This window comes from Cebus imitator, unplaced genomic scaffold (assembly GCF_001604975.1).
Source record: "Cebus imitator isolate Cc_AM_T3 unplaced genomic scaffold, Cebus_imitator-1.0 Scaffold505, whole genome shotgun sequence".
Taxonomy (NCBI): Eukaryota; Metazoa; Chordata; class Mammalia; order Primates; family Cebidae; genus Cebus; species Cebus imitator.
This window is the reverse complement of record NW_016107820.1, coordinates 872,664-887,840: the sequence shown is the minus strand read 5'-3', so window position 1 is coordinate 887,840 and position 15,177 is coordinate 872,664. Positions and strand designations below refer to the sequence as shown.

The 15,177-nt window shown below is 41.8% G+C and overlaps 1 protein-coding gene across 6 annotated transcripts in view; it reads right to left on the bottom strand.

Moving 5' to 3' along the window:
• Window positions 1-14,296, bottom strand: part of AFF2 (AF4/FMR2 family member 2) — a 501,797-nt gene extending 487,501 nt beyond the window's left edge. For 3 of the 6 annotated variants that reach the window (XM_017513842.2, XM_017513841.2, XM_017513843.2), the window contains exon 1: window positions 13,798-14,296. In XM_017513842.2, coding sequence (XP_017369331.1) covers window positions 13,798-13,844 — 47 coding nt within the window. In that variant the 5' untranslated portion in view covers window positions 13,845-14,296. The remainder of the gene's footprint in view (window positions 1-13,797) is intronic. The other 3 variants (XM_017513840.2, XM_037733232.1, XM_037733231.1) reach the window with 2 other exon arrangements.
• Window positions 14,297-15,177: the final 881 nt, after the last annotated feature.

The following is a 15,177-nucleotide window of genomic DNA, read 5'->3' as shown; positions in this document are numbered from 1 at the left end:
TAAGACCATGATGCCCACATCATAAGCTGAATTTTTCCAAATGCTGTCAGACCTATTCAAGGAATCAAATAAAACAGTAACTAGTAAACTGTTTATATGAATAAATGTCAGGAATAAAAGATAGCGATCTGAGGGTTGTGTATTTAAAAGCAACATCAGGCTTGTCTCCTATGGCTGCTAAAGTCGGCTAAGCTCCAAGTTCCCAGGAAGGGCAGTAAACATTCATAGTTAAAGGATCAACATCATGTAGATCAATTCAACTTGGACATTTCCTTGCCTCCAAAAGTCACCACCAAAATGCAGAATCATTGCTGGAAGTCTTTTGAGAATAAAGCCATATCATAACTAGGTTCAGGAAATCTAGGTGTTAAAACAGGTTTGAACAAACATGCATTTACAAATATACATTTCATAACCTACCACCCTACACATCCTACAGTGGAAGGCCAGAATTCACAAATGAGATTGTGGCCAACTCCAAACTTTCACGGCATGTGGGAATAAAAGGAAAGAAAAGGAAAGACGAAACATTAAGAAAACACCTGAAGAAATAGCCCTAACTTTGGCAAAGCAGTTTTTCTTCTTTTTTTTTCCTCTTTACATTAAACTTTCCATTATTGGTATTTATACTTCTGTGGTTTTCTGGTTATTCTCACTGTTAAACAAATGTGTGCCTACCAAATAATAAAAGTCACATTAACCCCAAGAACCTGGACCATTTCTATAAAGTCAAATAGGCATGGTCATTCAATATGTCTTTCCCTTTCAGATTCCTATGAACAATGGCAATTAATTAATTAATTAATGTTCAATAAAGATTTATGAGTGGGCCCTCTTCCCAACTTCTGCCACTGTAGCTGAGAGGGACAGCTTAACTAAAACATCCCTGAGAAATACCATGAGCCATGAAGTTCCTGACTTGCATATCGTTTATGATACCCTTGGGGAGCAGGCCCTGCCTAAGAATACCAAGGCCCAGCACCCCATAAGGTTCTCATTACCGACAGGAATGTGCCAGGTCAGACACACTGGAGGTTGTCAAGCTTTGCAAACTCTCCCCCACCCTCAAATCTCATAAATTTTGCAGAATATGTTGCTTTGCCTTGAATTTTTATGATTATGTTCAATTTAAGGAAACTTATCTCATATTTTATCATTTACCTTACTTTTTAAGAGTTACATGATGTCCATGAAGTTCTGAGAACTTTCTCCTAATCATATTTTTTTACATCTTAAAAATATAAACCCACATATTTCCAGCCAGCCACGAATTTAAAACCTCCCCCTACTTCTAATTTTGGTGTGCAAGTGTAGGCTGAACAGATTTCAAAGTTTTTCAGTTGGGCAAACTCACCTTTCCATCCTCCATTAAGGCAATGAAGCTACTAAAATACAGAAATAACAGTGATCAGAGTATAAAAGTCAGCCAGTTCTTGGCACTGAAATAATATTTGCGGTGACACTGTAGGTGTCAGAAATATACATCCCTGCAGCAGCTACTGCAGCATTCACAGCACAGAGAAAAGACTCTTCCAACCCCAGGGTCAAGGGTGAGGGCATGCCTAGAGATGATGGTTTAGAGTAAGCACCTAGGCAAAGTTTGGTGATCCCCACGTTTTCACCTGCTTTAGTGAATTCGAGTGATTTTAGTGTTATTCTACTGAATTTGCTTTACAACAATATGTACTCCAGGTTTAAGTATGTAACCAAATCTCAAAAATGAAATAAAATAGTTCAGCAATATATAGATAGAAATATACTCTTAATGATATATTTAGAATAGCAATGTCTTTAAATCCTTCTGTGTGCCTCATTATAGATGTGGTAGTTCTTAGTACTACCCCTAAATCAGTGAATGTTCCTTATACACTCCAGAAACCCAGAGGCAGGGAAAGGGCTGGATGGTCCAACGTCATCTAATGAGATACGAAACGAGAGATGTAAAGATCCCACTCTACCTACAAATGTTTAGGATAGGAACAAACTATGAAGACGGATGTAATCCTTTGCTAAATCTGCTTATGAGAAGCAGAGAAAATCACAACTTTATTCAGCATGTCATTTATCCTGGGTGACTAATGCATTATTTGTATGAAGTTAAAATTGAGCCCTGAGAAACTATGAAATAAATCAAATGCCCTACTTTATGTAATTTTAACGGACGGATCCCATTAGGATTCTACTATGCATAGCTGTCGGGTAAAATCATTGACCAGTATCTTTATAAATTAATCAACTGAGGTAATGCTGGCTTGGCTGTCATCATTTGCTGCTAATCTACATTTAGAATTCGCTTTAACTTTCAAGCTTTTTAAAATAGGTTGATCAAATTTCTATTTTTTGTTCAAGATATATGAGTCACTGAAAATGTTTACTGAAGTATGTATGGCAGACATGTGTCATGGGTGTCCTTTTTCAATGGCATTAGAGTGCTCATTGGCATTTCACTGTAATTTCTAAGTATGATGCTAATCAGAATCCAATGAAAACGGTCTTCATCATTCTTGACAGGAAGTTTTACTACTTACAGTCTGAATATATTTGCACTTTTGAAGTTTAAACTGTTACAGAACTTCAAAGTTAAATGGCCAAAAATGCCTAATTGTAGCAAAAGAGGTATAATTCACATTTAACTGTTATTTTTTAAAAAGACCCATCATGGCTCTTGCATGTTTTCTGGATCTGTAATTAATTTTCAGATAAGTTTCATTTCTCATTATGAGACCTAATTTATTAAAGGCCCATTAATTTTCTACTGTCTGTCCTCCTAGTATGTACCTTAAAGTCTGGTTCATTTAACTGACTGGGTGTTTCATTTTCACTAAAATTTCCTAAATTTGTCATCTCATGTTTCTGTGTATCTTCTGGACCTGTATCCCACCACCTTTAATTTTGCAATTTGAAAATAACAAAATAATGTTCAGGGGTGTTTTTCCAGATTACTTGTAATACTTTAAAGGTACCCAACAAACTCTATTACCAGATCATCTTCAACTCTGTGAAGGAAGGTTGTAGCAAAAGGGATGTGGGCCTTGGGCCCAAGAAACCTGAGTTGGACTTGCGGCTCTGCTGTCGGCTAATTGTGTGACTTTGAGAAAGGCAGGTGTGCACCCCTGTCATCCTCATCTTTCTTGTCTGTAAAATGGGGGGTGAAAACACTTACCTTGTAGGATCCTTATTCAATGAGGTGATGTATGTAAAGTATATGCCATTATGCTCTGTAAATGCTAATTAATCCCCCTTCCCTACCAAATTATCTTACGGATTTCTCAGAAATCAACACACGTGGAAACTTCGCTGCACATCCTTGGGATGAAATTGTAATCTGAATCCTCCAAAGGCATAAATAGAAAATGTGTTCAGTGTAACAACGTGTTAGGAAAACCCAAATCCCAGGTTAGCCTCCAAAGCAGGAACTATTAAACAAGATATCTAGCTAGCTAAGAGGAGACAATGTTACAAAAGTGTGGAGAAAAACTCTCAACAAATGTTGAAGTTATGTTCTCCCCCTCTTTGTACTAGATGAAAGCTACAATTCAGAGATGGTAACAAGTTACTACTCCTTTTTTTAAAGGCTGCACAATTACCCTTAAAGCACTGTTGCAGATATTCAATGTAGTTATACCTCATGACAAGAAAATGCTCTACCCAAAAATCTAAAATCTAAAAATGCGGTACACAAATCTGATAAATTTAGGGCTGTTCGGGAGAGATTTTACTCATCAACAAAGACTTCCGTATAGTATCTCTGGCAAGTAAGATGCACATAAAGAGCATTTAATTTATAACATTTCAATAAGCATGCCATTTCAGAAATAATATCTACTGAAGGCTAGGCAACACACCTACCTGTACCTACCTGTCTGCCCATCGTGATTTTAGCGCTTCTCTTAGTGCTCATTCTTATACCTCTGAGGCGTCTCTTCACAAATTTGATCACACAAAGCATTAAAAGCAGGTTTCTTTTTTATCATTCCATTTATGTATTCAGCAAAAAATAAATGAGCACCTACTATGCACCACACACTGTTCTAAGCATTGCAGTGGCAGCAGTGAATAAAACCAACAAAACTCCACCCTCAATGAGCTCACATTCTCGTCAAGTTTGAATTAAGTTCAGGTTTATGGACCAGTATACCTTCCTCCCAAGCACAGAATCTGCCACTTACACGAAAGAGGAACAGAATTGTGTGTCTCTTGCTGGAGTGGATATCTGTAAAGTCATGCCTCATATTTGGTAATGAACTTAAACCCAATTTGTAAATACTAAGGATTGGGGGCAAAGTCCTCATTAGCCCAGCCTACTACAGAGCCCTCAGCACAAGCAGGGCTTTCTGCTATCCTAGGGTATCCTTATAAATTAGCAGAAAAGCTAAGGATTCACATGGCCTGTGCGTTAATTCCAGCTCAGCCACGTACTACCCGTGTGGCCTTGGGCAAGTCGCTGAACCCTTCTGTCCCAGTTTCCTGCTCTGTCAGATAGAGAAATCAGGTAACACAAATCTGAACCTGTCACATAGGAAATGTGACCTCTAATTATTAGCTTAAATTATTACTATTATTGATACTGCTTTTAGGTCTTCTCACCTAGATTTAATATTGTGAAGAGCTAGCATAGTGCCTGAATGAATTGAATAAATGAATGATGCTGCACTCTGAACTGGCAGCATTAGGTTATTATTCTGGGCCAGGCACTGGGAACACAAAAATAAAAGACACATTCTCATCTTTCACAACAACAAAGGTGCATGGCAGGAGTTGGGGGAGGGAGAAAGCAGGATCCAGCCAAGGTAGAAGTCAGCTCAGGAAGGTATGAAAGCACAGAGGAGAGGCATCTGAACAGACTGGGTAGGAGCATGGGAGTTTGAGGGGCGGAGGAGGCAGGAGGTCTGCTGCTCGCTAGCAGCTTCCCAAAGATAGAGCTGAGATTTGAACAAGGACATAGCCAGACAAAGAATTACTTGGTAGCCAAACAGCTAATCGTAAACACAGATGTCAACACCAACCACACAGTACTAAGGCATTTTTAAGGAAAAAGAAATACTGATGGTAAAATATTGGTACACACCTAACAAACAAAATAATCAGTTATATTCTTAGAAAAGGAGAAAAAGCAAAAGCAATGTATTTGTGAATGTCTCAAGAGCTACGAAATACACTTCTTTTGAAAAACAGCCATTTTGCTAGCAATTGCGCCAATTTACAAACATTTGTTTCAATTGTTTCGGAAAAAAACACATTTTCATTTGGCATTTCTTTGAAGAATGTTTGCATAAATGTTTCCATCGCTCAGACAGTTAAAATAATTGTTGGGATAGTTTTGTGGTTGTCCCACAGCAAATGGTGGTCAGTGTTAATGAGAATACTTCATTCACACAGCAAAAGAGGACTCAGGCAATTATGTGATGAATGTGAGCTACTGTCAAACCAGATAATTCAGGGTCCAAAGTCAATTGTCTTATGTTCAATATTCAATGTTCCTGGTCCCCTAAACAATAAAAATTTCTGGCATTTCACTCTGAGCTGCACTAATAGTAATCAGTGTTTCACGGTCCTTGACCAGGGTTGGTTTGCCTATTTAGCTTTCATTCTCTCTCTCTCTCTCTCTCTCTCTCTCTCTCTCTCTCTCCCTCTCGCAGAATTCCTATTTTACTTACAGTCCATGTCATACTATTTCCTAATTCTAATTATACATTCCAATGTAAAATGAGGCCACAGTTCATCTTCTACAGTCCTTTCATCTCTCCCTAAAAAGGACTGACCGGGAAAGTGTTGGGCACAGAGTAGGCAGGCAATACAAACAGGTCTTGAGAGGTGACAAACACTGAACTAGGGTACAAGGGCTCCTGACTCGGCTTTGCCAACTACTGACTGGATGTCCTTGGGCAAGTCATTTTCCCATCCTGGGCCTCAGTCTCCTTACTTACACAATGAGGAGGTTGGATCACATGATCCAAAGGGGCCCTCCAGCCTTAAAACTCTAGCTTCTAGGAACTGATTAATGTCTACACACCAAAGCCAAGCACTTTGCCAGCAAATAAATAATAGTGAATTGATGAGACCTCTCCATGGCACTTCACCAGAAACATCCATCACGCTGATTCTAATTTAGTCACTGTGGCTGTGCCGACCTGGCATGAAAACAATCAGTCCCTTTGGAAAATTAATTTATTAAAAAATTAGTTGACTGATGTCCTGAAGGGGGAAATGAAGCCAACGTGATTGCATTTTTCATTGTTCAACAGATAGTCAGGTTGTCATGTACATATTGCCATACTCTAAAGGTTAAAGTAACCTCATAACAACACGTTCCATCTGCTTGGTTGGTTTGATCAAACCATACTAGAAACCCAAACACCAAGAAGACATCACACTTTTTAGCAAACAACTTTCTCCAATGATTGTTAAAGCTAAGATTTCAATTTCAGCAGCACTACAAGACAAGTAGCATATTATTTTTTATTTATATAAAAAAGAAATCATTTCAGAGCTATTTATTTCTAGGAGATAACGCTGCCTACAAAACAAAAAAATCTGACTCCGGGAAAATGGTTTAATAAAGGTCACCAAGTGAACCAGTATATGCTAGTGAGATCTGGTTTTCATTGAAGATGGTAGATGACACCGAGAACTATTATTTGGAAATCTAATGAAACAAAATGTTCCTCATAGGATAGCAGTAATGTCTCTTTTCTTCTCCAACAAAAGAAACATTGGAAAAATAAACAGATGAGTGATTTTGATTTTGTAATGAAAACAAAGCCTGTTTCCTTAGCTTATTCCTCAAAGTGTAGCTTTTACACCTTCATATAAGAGAACGTACCTACTGAAGAACCAAATAAAAAATTACTTTGAAACGTTAGCCGATTTTATTTTTCAAATGAAGCAAAATACACAGGTATATTTGAGAAACAGCATCCCATAAACTAAGCAATACATAATCAAAATCAGGTTCTAGTTATAGTGCTATTGTCAGCTCTGCTTAAATCATGCCATTTTTTTCAGCTCTCAGATAACTTTTCTCAGCTCAGTAAGTAGGTAGATGCTAGAAGCTAAGGTCATCTAAAAGATTTACTTTAAAATAAATTCAACAATTCAGAGCATCGCCCTCTCTACGGTGTAAAGTGTGCCTTGCTTTGAACATGCATATAAAATTTCATTAAAGTGTAACATAAAAGTTTTACATTAGAGGAACCCAGGGCTGGACCTTTGTTTAACGGTCATGATAATTTATGGTGTGGATCTGCTACAGTTAAGTAGAAAAACAGCCTTCTCATGATGAAATACAAGTCATAAAGACTGAAACTCAAGGAAAGCTGGAGGAATCCCAACCCTCTGACCACTCATTTTTTCCTCAGATTTTTGTTACACATTCTTCATTAATGTTCTCAATGCAGATTGAGACACAATACCAGTCCATTAATTCCTATAGCGCTGTACCTTAAAGGATATTCTTTCCTTGTTTTTTGTTGTTTTTTTTTTTTTCTCTGCTAAGCATATCTTGGAATTCATAGAAATTCTATTTTTGTAAATCATGCCAACTACATGGGTTCCATTTTTGCCTTTTCCTATTAATCTTCTTCTGTAACCATTGGTTATTCTCTTTATTTTCTGCAAAAGAGATTATACTGGCTAAGAGACATGAAAGAATTACAAATAATTAAAACACGATCACACAGGCAGAGGGACAGTATTATCACTACGATTTACTAAACAACTATCCTTGAAAGAGACCTGCATTTGCATGGAACAGTCTTTGAGTTGAATGTGACTATAACATCAATCAACAGATGTTTATTGAGTACCTGTGATGGAAAAACACCGTGCTAAATGATGACAGAGGGTGAGACGCCATTCTCTAGGAAGCAATGTGGATATTTAAACATGAACAACTTAATGCAACAGTGGTGATGCGGCAAAAAGAGCAATACACACAAATCCTAAGACCACGCACCTCCTGTGTAAACTCAGGAAAGTAACTTAGCCTCTCTGAACTTTCGTTTTCTTATCAACAAAATGAAGCTAAACTACCAAATCTAACAAACCTGTAAGGTCATTGTGATGATCAAATCAATCAATACATGTGGTAAATTGGAAAGCTTTGGAAAGAATTGTTATCAACCTCACACCTCCAGTTTTGAGGCTCTTTATGTTCAAGTATCAAATCTTCAAAATTTGTGCACTCAGATTTAAATGGACAATTCTCAAGGACTTGAGATTTGTCTAACATACATATATAATTTTTCCATTCTCACATTTTCATGAAAGGGGCATCCATAAATGATGTGCTAAGAGACTGTATCCGTATACAGACTGTTCCCTTTCTAATTAAAAGGAAAAAGCAGAGTTTCACGCCTGGTCAAATTACATGGCAATTCCACAGATTTTTATCCACAAGTACAACGTACACAATCCAATCCATTTGTTTCAGTGATGGCTAAATAAACACTCGGACCCCACACAACAAATAATAGGCAATGAGCTTTTGTGGAAAGGGACCTGACTTGGAAATAGGGAGATGTGGATTTCTGACCAAGCTCTACTACCAACAGGCTGTGTGAACTTAGGTGAGTCACACAACCTCTCTAGGATTGAATTTGCCATTCTGCAAAATGGGAAGAATACCTGAACATTCTAACTCACAATGATCAAATGAGAAAGCATGTGAAACAGCGTTCCACATGTTGGAAAGGTTCAGACAAAGTTGTTGATGATGCAAGCTCTGGGGTCAGCTCCATCTAGGCTGCAAGTTGGACTGCATCACTGAGTGGGTAGCTGTGTGATTTAATTGCTTCATCTGTAAAACAGAGATCATAACACGTCCTATCTCAGAAAGTTGCTGGAAGGATTAAACGAAATTGAGTCTTTACAGAATTTTATCCAAGCTTGTAGCAGAGTAAACACTGAAATTATAGCAGCAATGATAATGATGAGTTCTATCAGAAGTGAAACACACACACACATACATATATACACACACGCACACACACACACTCACACTCATCACTCAAAAAAGTTTCTCCAAGTTTGGTCTTGAGCTCTTTAATCAGTAACATTTCTTTCCATTTATCAGTAAGCAAGTTTTTCAAATCTCTGTTTACCCAACAGTAATCAGAAAAAGGAAAAATTAAAAGTGAAAAATGTAGTCACTGCAGCAAAAATTGTTTTGTCTAAATGACAGGCTAATCAAGTATATGTCAGTTTTCCTCTTTGAGGTATGACCTACACTTACAAGCTCTTAAGGCCACAGCTCCACATTGTTCCAAAGAAGGCCACTTCATTGGACTGCCACAATTTTGAAATTATGTTAAATATGTGCAAATTTTGCAAGCAAAAATAATATTAGCTACGAACGATGGGTATTAATTTTATGTTAAAGGTTAGCACATCAAAGCCATTTATATTCAACAATAATTAGCATGTTTAAATACAATATAATTTTTAGTCATCTACAGCACGCTTAAATGCATGGAATCTCATTTATGTCTATAATGATGGATTCATTTTCGAGGCAGTCATTTTCTATCTTGATTTGTATATTTTAAAGTTGTTAAATGCTTGACTGAATCATTAGCAAAACAATTCGTGTATCATTAAACTGATTTCTACCATGAGATAATTTTCTTCCGTGTCCAATAGATGTGCCTTTTAAGATTTACTGAGATAGCTTTTATTCTTGGAGGGTTTGGGGGTGGGGTTGCAGAGGAGACCTTACTAGCGAATTTCACTGACTTAAATCTCTCCTACCCACACATTCCCTTAAGAAACACAACCCAAAATGGTTTGTTGAATGAATGCTCAAACACACGGGAGAATGCATATTATACTAGCAAAGAAAACAGACCATAGGCAGTCTCCCTTTTAAGAGACCACAGAGGGAAAAGGGGAAAGATAAATGGATGAAGGTAGAGAACAAGAAATGCTGGGAATTTTTAAGCCTTAGTCAAAACAGGACTTCCCCTCCCCCCACCCCATCAAAGCCCTAGTATCTCCAACTTGGCAAAGGTTGTATTCCCCCCATCTCCCACACCTTCCCATCCATAAACAGTCCTGTTCCGCTCTTCTGGAGGATTGTAGCTAACGAGGCCTCGGAAGACCTGTGCGCACAGAGCAGGAGGAGGCAGCCGGGTTGCTGCAGTGCATGGGCCATGCCTGGCTGGAGCTGAAACAGTTCACTTTTGTCTGGAAAGCAGCCCCCCGCCCCCTCTCCGGCACCGCCCCGCCCCCGCAAGGTCGAAGAAAACTGGGGAAAGTGCAGTTCGGACTGCTTGGGCAGGCCCTGGGGGCTGCCTTTACCGGAGGAGGAGAAGCCTGGCCGGCACATGGCCCCTTCTCAGCCTTGACAGCCCCACACAGACCTTTGAACTTTCTATTTATATAACAGTTTAGTGAGTTTAAGTCTCTTCCTGTATAACTGCCCCTTTGCAAGCTTGCCTCTAATTAGGCTACTTGTGAGACATCACATAAAAACTACAAACAATTGATGCTGTCCCTTGCAGTGAGAAGGCAGCCACTGTCACAATCACTTAACTACAATTTTAACTAGGCTTTTGAACGTTTTGATTTTGCTATCATGGTGGTTTTCTTTTCTTTTCTTCTTTCTTCTTTTTAAGAATGTGTCCCTTTCTGTATTTTCTTTTCTTTCCTTTCCTTCCTTCCAATGAAGAAAAAGTAAGCATCCCCACAAAGAACCTTGGCCTGTCACAAAGCAATACCTAATCAATACTGGGTGGGAGGTGCTAACAGAAATGAAAGGCTGTACATTTTGTAGGCCCTCTGAATCTGTTCTGCGCCCCCTCCCCACCCTTAACTGGGGATAAATGACATCATTACATGATCTTCAGTCACCTCAAGAATTCATTTACTTGGTTATCAAAAACAAGTCTATGGAATGATTTAAATGAAGAATTTGAATTTTAAAATTTATCTTTTTCTTTAAGAGCAAGTGATGTCTTTCACGCACACAGACACATCTGTGCCATCTTTTTTCTTTCACAGAATGGTTTATATTAAATTCAAACTCAGGTGAACATTGCTCATTCATCTGGGAATCCTAAAGAACTTGAGCTTTGGCCCTTTAATCGAGTCCAGAGCATGACCCATTAAGTTATTCTAGCAGTTTGTGAAATCCAGTGGTATGTTGCATTAGGCACGTGAGCATTCCCAAACACTGCACATAACATGCACACTGCAGCATCATTAGTATCCCATCCTTTCCATTTCCATTTATCCTAACAAATATGCATGTTTATAAATGGCCACATACTTTTTGTTTACTACAGTCAAGTGTTTGCAAATAACACATATGCCTGTGTATGTAAAGTCTTTCTTCATTATGTCTAGGAAAATGAGTTTGTTTTTAAGCTGTCCTGATCCATTTATTGTCAGACATCTAGGGTTGCAGTAGAGATAGCTCAGAGCTTACTGTTCCACAAGTGAATGTTAAGAATAAATCCAAGGTAAATAAGATCCTTAACTTTGCTGGTCTTTTTTCCTTACTTGGTCCTCCTTGGGGGTTGGGGGTATGGGGAGTGGAGGCCATCTCTTTAAGTAGCTATTTACTCCCAAGGAAGAGAAGTAAATATATAATGAACATATAACTGGCATGCTCTGGACTTCCAAAGAGAAGTGGGAAAGGTACCAATTTCTACTCAAGACAATGTCAAGCTTTTCGGTTCATCCACTATTGTCACATTTATGTTCCTTTTCTCTGTGGAGCCATACAAAACACAGAAGCACAACCACATTACAAATGTTTATAAACAGAGATGCATAACGAAGTGTGCCACTCACAAGCAGTAAGAAGAGAAATTTTCCTGGATCATGTACAGAAGGAAAGGACAGGCTTATTTATGCAGATATGTTACACTAATTAATCAGTATTTCACATAATATTCACGAAGTGTCCAAGTCTATGCTTCTTAACTGATGTGGCTCAGTTAGGGACCTGGAGGAAAAAAAGGTTTTGCATTTTCCTTAAGATAAGAAAAGACAGCCTCCCACAAGGGGTGAGGGAGCATATCTTTTTTTTAAAGAAATCAAACATAAAAGAGTGCATTCCCTTTAAATATGCAATTGCATATGCATAAGATGAAAGCAGAATTGATATAAAAAGCATGTTTCTAAAAACCTGATACCTTGTATATGTTTAACATTTGAACTATACCCATGAAATTAATTCTAACAATGTCTGTTCAATTAACGATGTAACCCACACCATATATTAGGCAAATTGTATGCAAATAGTAGTGCTATGGTTATCATCAGTTGACTGCAAAACAAATTAGGGAAACAGAGTAAAGGCTGTGTGCAGGAGCATAATATCTAATTGAGCAATAATTTCATTGTAATTTTTACTTCCAAATAACAGCATTTTTTTAAAAAACATAACAATGTATTTCTGCACAGCGGATAAAACCGTGGTTTCAAAAACGCCTTATAGATTAATACTGATACAGAATAATTTGTGCTTCAAGGATTTACCCGGAATTGTTATAAAATAAAATGTATTTAAGTTCTGATTATCTTGGATTTGCGACTAAAGGAGTCATGATTGGCATAATGAAGCTGTTGGCTAAGCGTATGACCCTTTTTTAAAGAAGGAAATTGCCTAAAATATCACATCAACAGGGGAAATCCTTGTAAAAATACATAGCATTCATAACCAACGGCCACTAGTAAACATTGCAAAATATTTCCCACTATTGGTAGGTACTACAGATCGTTTTAACTACATTTAAAAAGGGAATAACCAAGGGTGCAATTTTAAGTGGTTACCACTGGGCCCTCCCCTCAATCTAATTTCTTAGACTGCGGGGGCGGGGGAGAACGGATATGTTAAATATTATGACAAATTAACAGTGATAAGGTTTTCAGTAGGTGAAGTTTTTGAAAAGTTAATAGGTATGTATATCAGTATTTATGCACACGCGCATGCACATCTCTAAGAGAGTAACAACTTTCCGGCTCCCCAGTCACCTTTCTACCATCTTTCAAAATGTCTTGACGACAAGTTTAGGGTATATTGTGAAGAGCTGACTGAACCTTTGAATCTGAGCTGGGTGCCCACTACACAGACCTACGGCTGCCTCCCAGTGGGAGCCCAACGTGGGTCCAGCCGGTAATTAAATGTTCACTGACAAGAGAGGCGGACTTTGGGGGCCAACTCCAAAAACCCTGAGTCTTGAAAGCCAAGCACCGAAGTCGGCCCCGAACCGAGGTCCCCTGTGTGGTGGCCCCCAAAGCCGCCGCTCCACCCCTGAGTGCAGGGAACTTGGGGTGAGTCGGCAGAAGGAAAGGTGTACGCGCAGCGCAGCGCAGGGATGGAGGTGGCGGCAGCGGGGGCGGTGGCCACCGAGGTAGCGACTGGCCGTTGTCTTTCCCCCATGGCTGGCCGCAGGCGTTGGGCACCTGGAAAGTTGAGGCATTTCGGGCGGGCGGCATCTGGGGCTGAGGGAGGCCAGACCCGCGAGCCGCTCAAAGAGAAAAGCTCCTGGGAGGTCGTGCGGTTCAGCCCTCCGGCGGCACCGAATTCGATGTGAGCCAAATGCAACTCTTTAGACTATGAGCGCAAAGCGATGCTTTCGGGTCCGCATCCCTCCCTCTTCCCACACCTCCCCCCACCCCAGCATCCGACCTAGGAGTCCGCGCGGCCGGGGCCAGAGGTGGCTGAGAGCAAGTGGGAGGGAGTCCGGGGCGCCCCCCACGACAGCTCCAGCTTCTCTTAACAAAGGCGAAAACCTGAGACTTAGCTAGGGGACTCGCTCATCAAAGGAAAAGGCAAAAATCAACACCTACCACTGCTGCTCCAAGTCCCAGTCTCTGAAAAAGTCGAATAGATCCATAGCGGTCGGGCGGCGGTGGCGGGCAGGCGCCTGTCCCTGCTCGCAGCGGGTCGGCGCGGCTCTCGGCACAGCTCGCAGGCGGTTCTCGGCGACCCGGCTCTCCAGCCCTCCCGCCCAGCTAAAAGTATCCGGGCCGCATCGGCAGCAGCGGCGGGCGCTGGAGGTGCCCGGTCCTGCGCTCTGGAGAGGCAGCGGCTGCAGTGGCACTGGGCGGGCAAGCGCCTGGCCGCCCACTCGGGTCCACTCGGTCCGCGGTAGTCCGCGCACCCAGCGCCCCGACGCTGCGGCGGTAGCCGCTGCGGGCTCAGGCGGGCTGGGCCGCCCGCCTGGCGGGCTGCGGGCGGGCGGCGGCGGCGGGGGCGGCCGGGGCAGAGGCAGCGGCGCGGCGCGGCAGCCGGGGCGGCAGCGGCGGCGGCGGCGGCAGCGGCTGCACAGGCGGCGGCGGCGGCCGCGGCAGCATCACACACTTACACACTCACAGGGGGCGGAGCCTGGGCAGCTCGAAGCCGCGACATGGAGCAGGCACGTTATCATCCCCGGATCTGGCAGGGGCTCGCCGCGCCCGCCCCTGCGGTTCGGGAACCCCTCCTCACCCCGCACTGTCAAAATCAGCTATTGCGAGTGGCCGCAGAGCTGAGGACCCTGACCCGGACCCGGAGCCGGGACGCAGGGGCTGTGACAGGGATACAGGAGGTGGGCTGGCGGGACCGGGACGCGGGCTTGGGTAATAGGACCCACCCCGCCCCCCACCACTAAGAGTTACTGTTTGGAACTAGAAAAGACAGCACAAACTGCTGTGGGGTTGAAGGTCGCCCCCTGCCACGCGAAACAGTCTCTGTCCGGAGACAGATTCTTGAGCCCCCCAGTAACGGTGCAAACTTTTGGGGGCCCAAGCACCCCATAGGTCTGTAGTGCACAGCACGCGGGTCCAGAAATGAGAAGGCGGTCACCTTCACCGTCCCCGTGGCCCCACGTGCCCGCAAGCAGACCCTCCAGGTATGCCTCTAGGCGGGCACCTAGTAGGTCAGCAAGCTGTAGGCCCTGGATTCAGTGGGCTGCAAGGATAGGCAGAAATGAATGCCCTTGTGTGGTCCTTGAGTTCGAGGTTGGGACACCGTTAAACTGGGTTCCACTGTCACTTTCCTTGCACAGTCACCAGGTGCCTTGAGCAAAAGACTTCTACACGCTCCTCCTCTGAGAAATGGGAAAACCACTGGGTATGTGCCCAGTATCCCACGCACCGGCTGCACGTCTCCCTTCTGGCCTGAAATTCTGTCTTTCTGCACGTGGAGGATTTAACCAAGCCTCCTCCTCCCTTCAACCTCCCCCACTG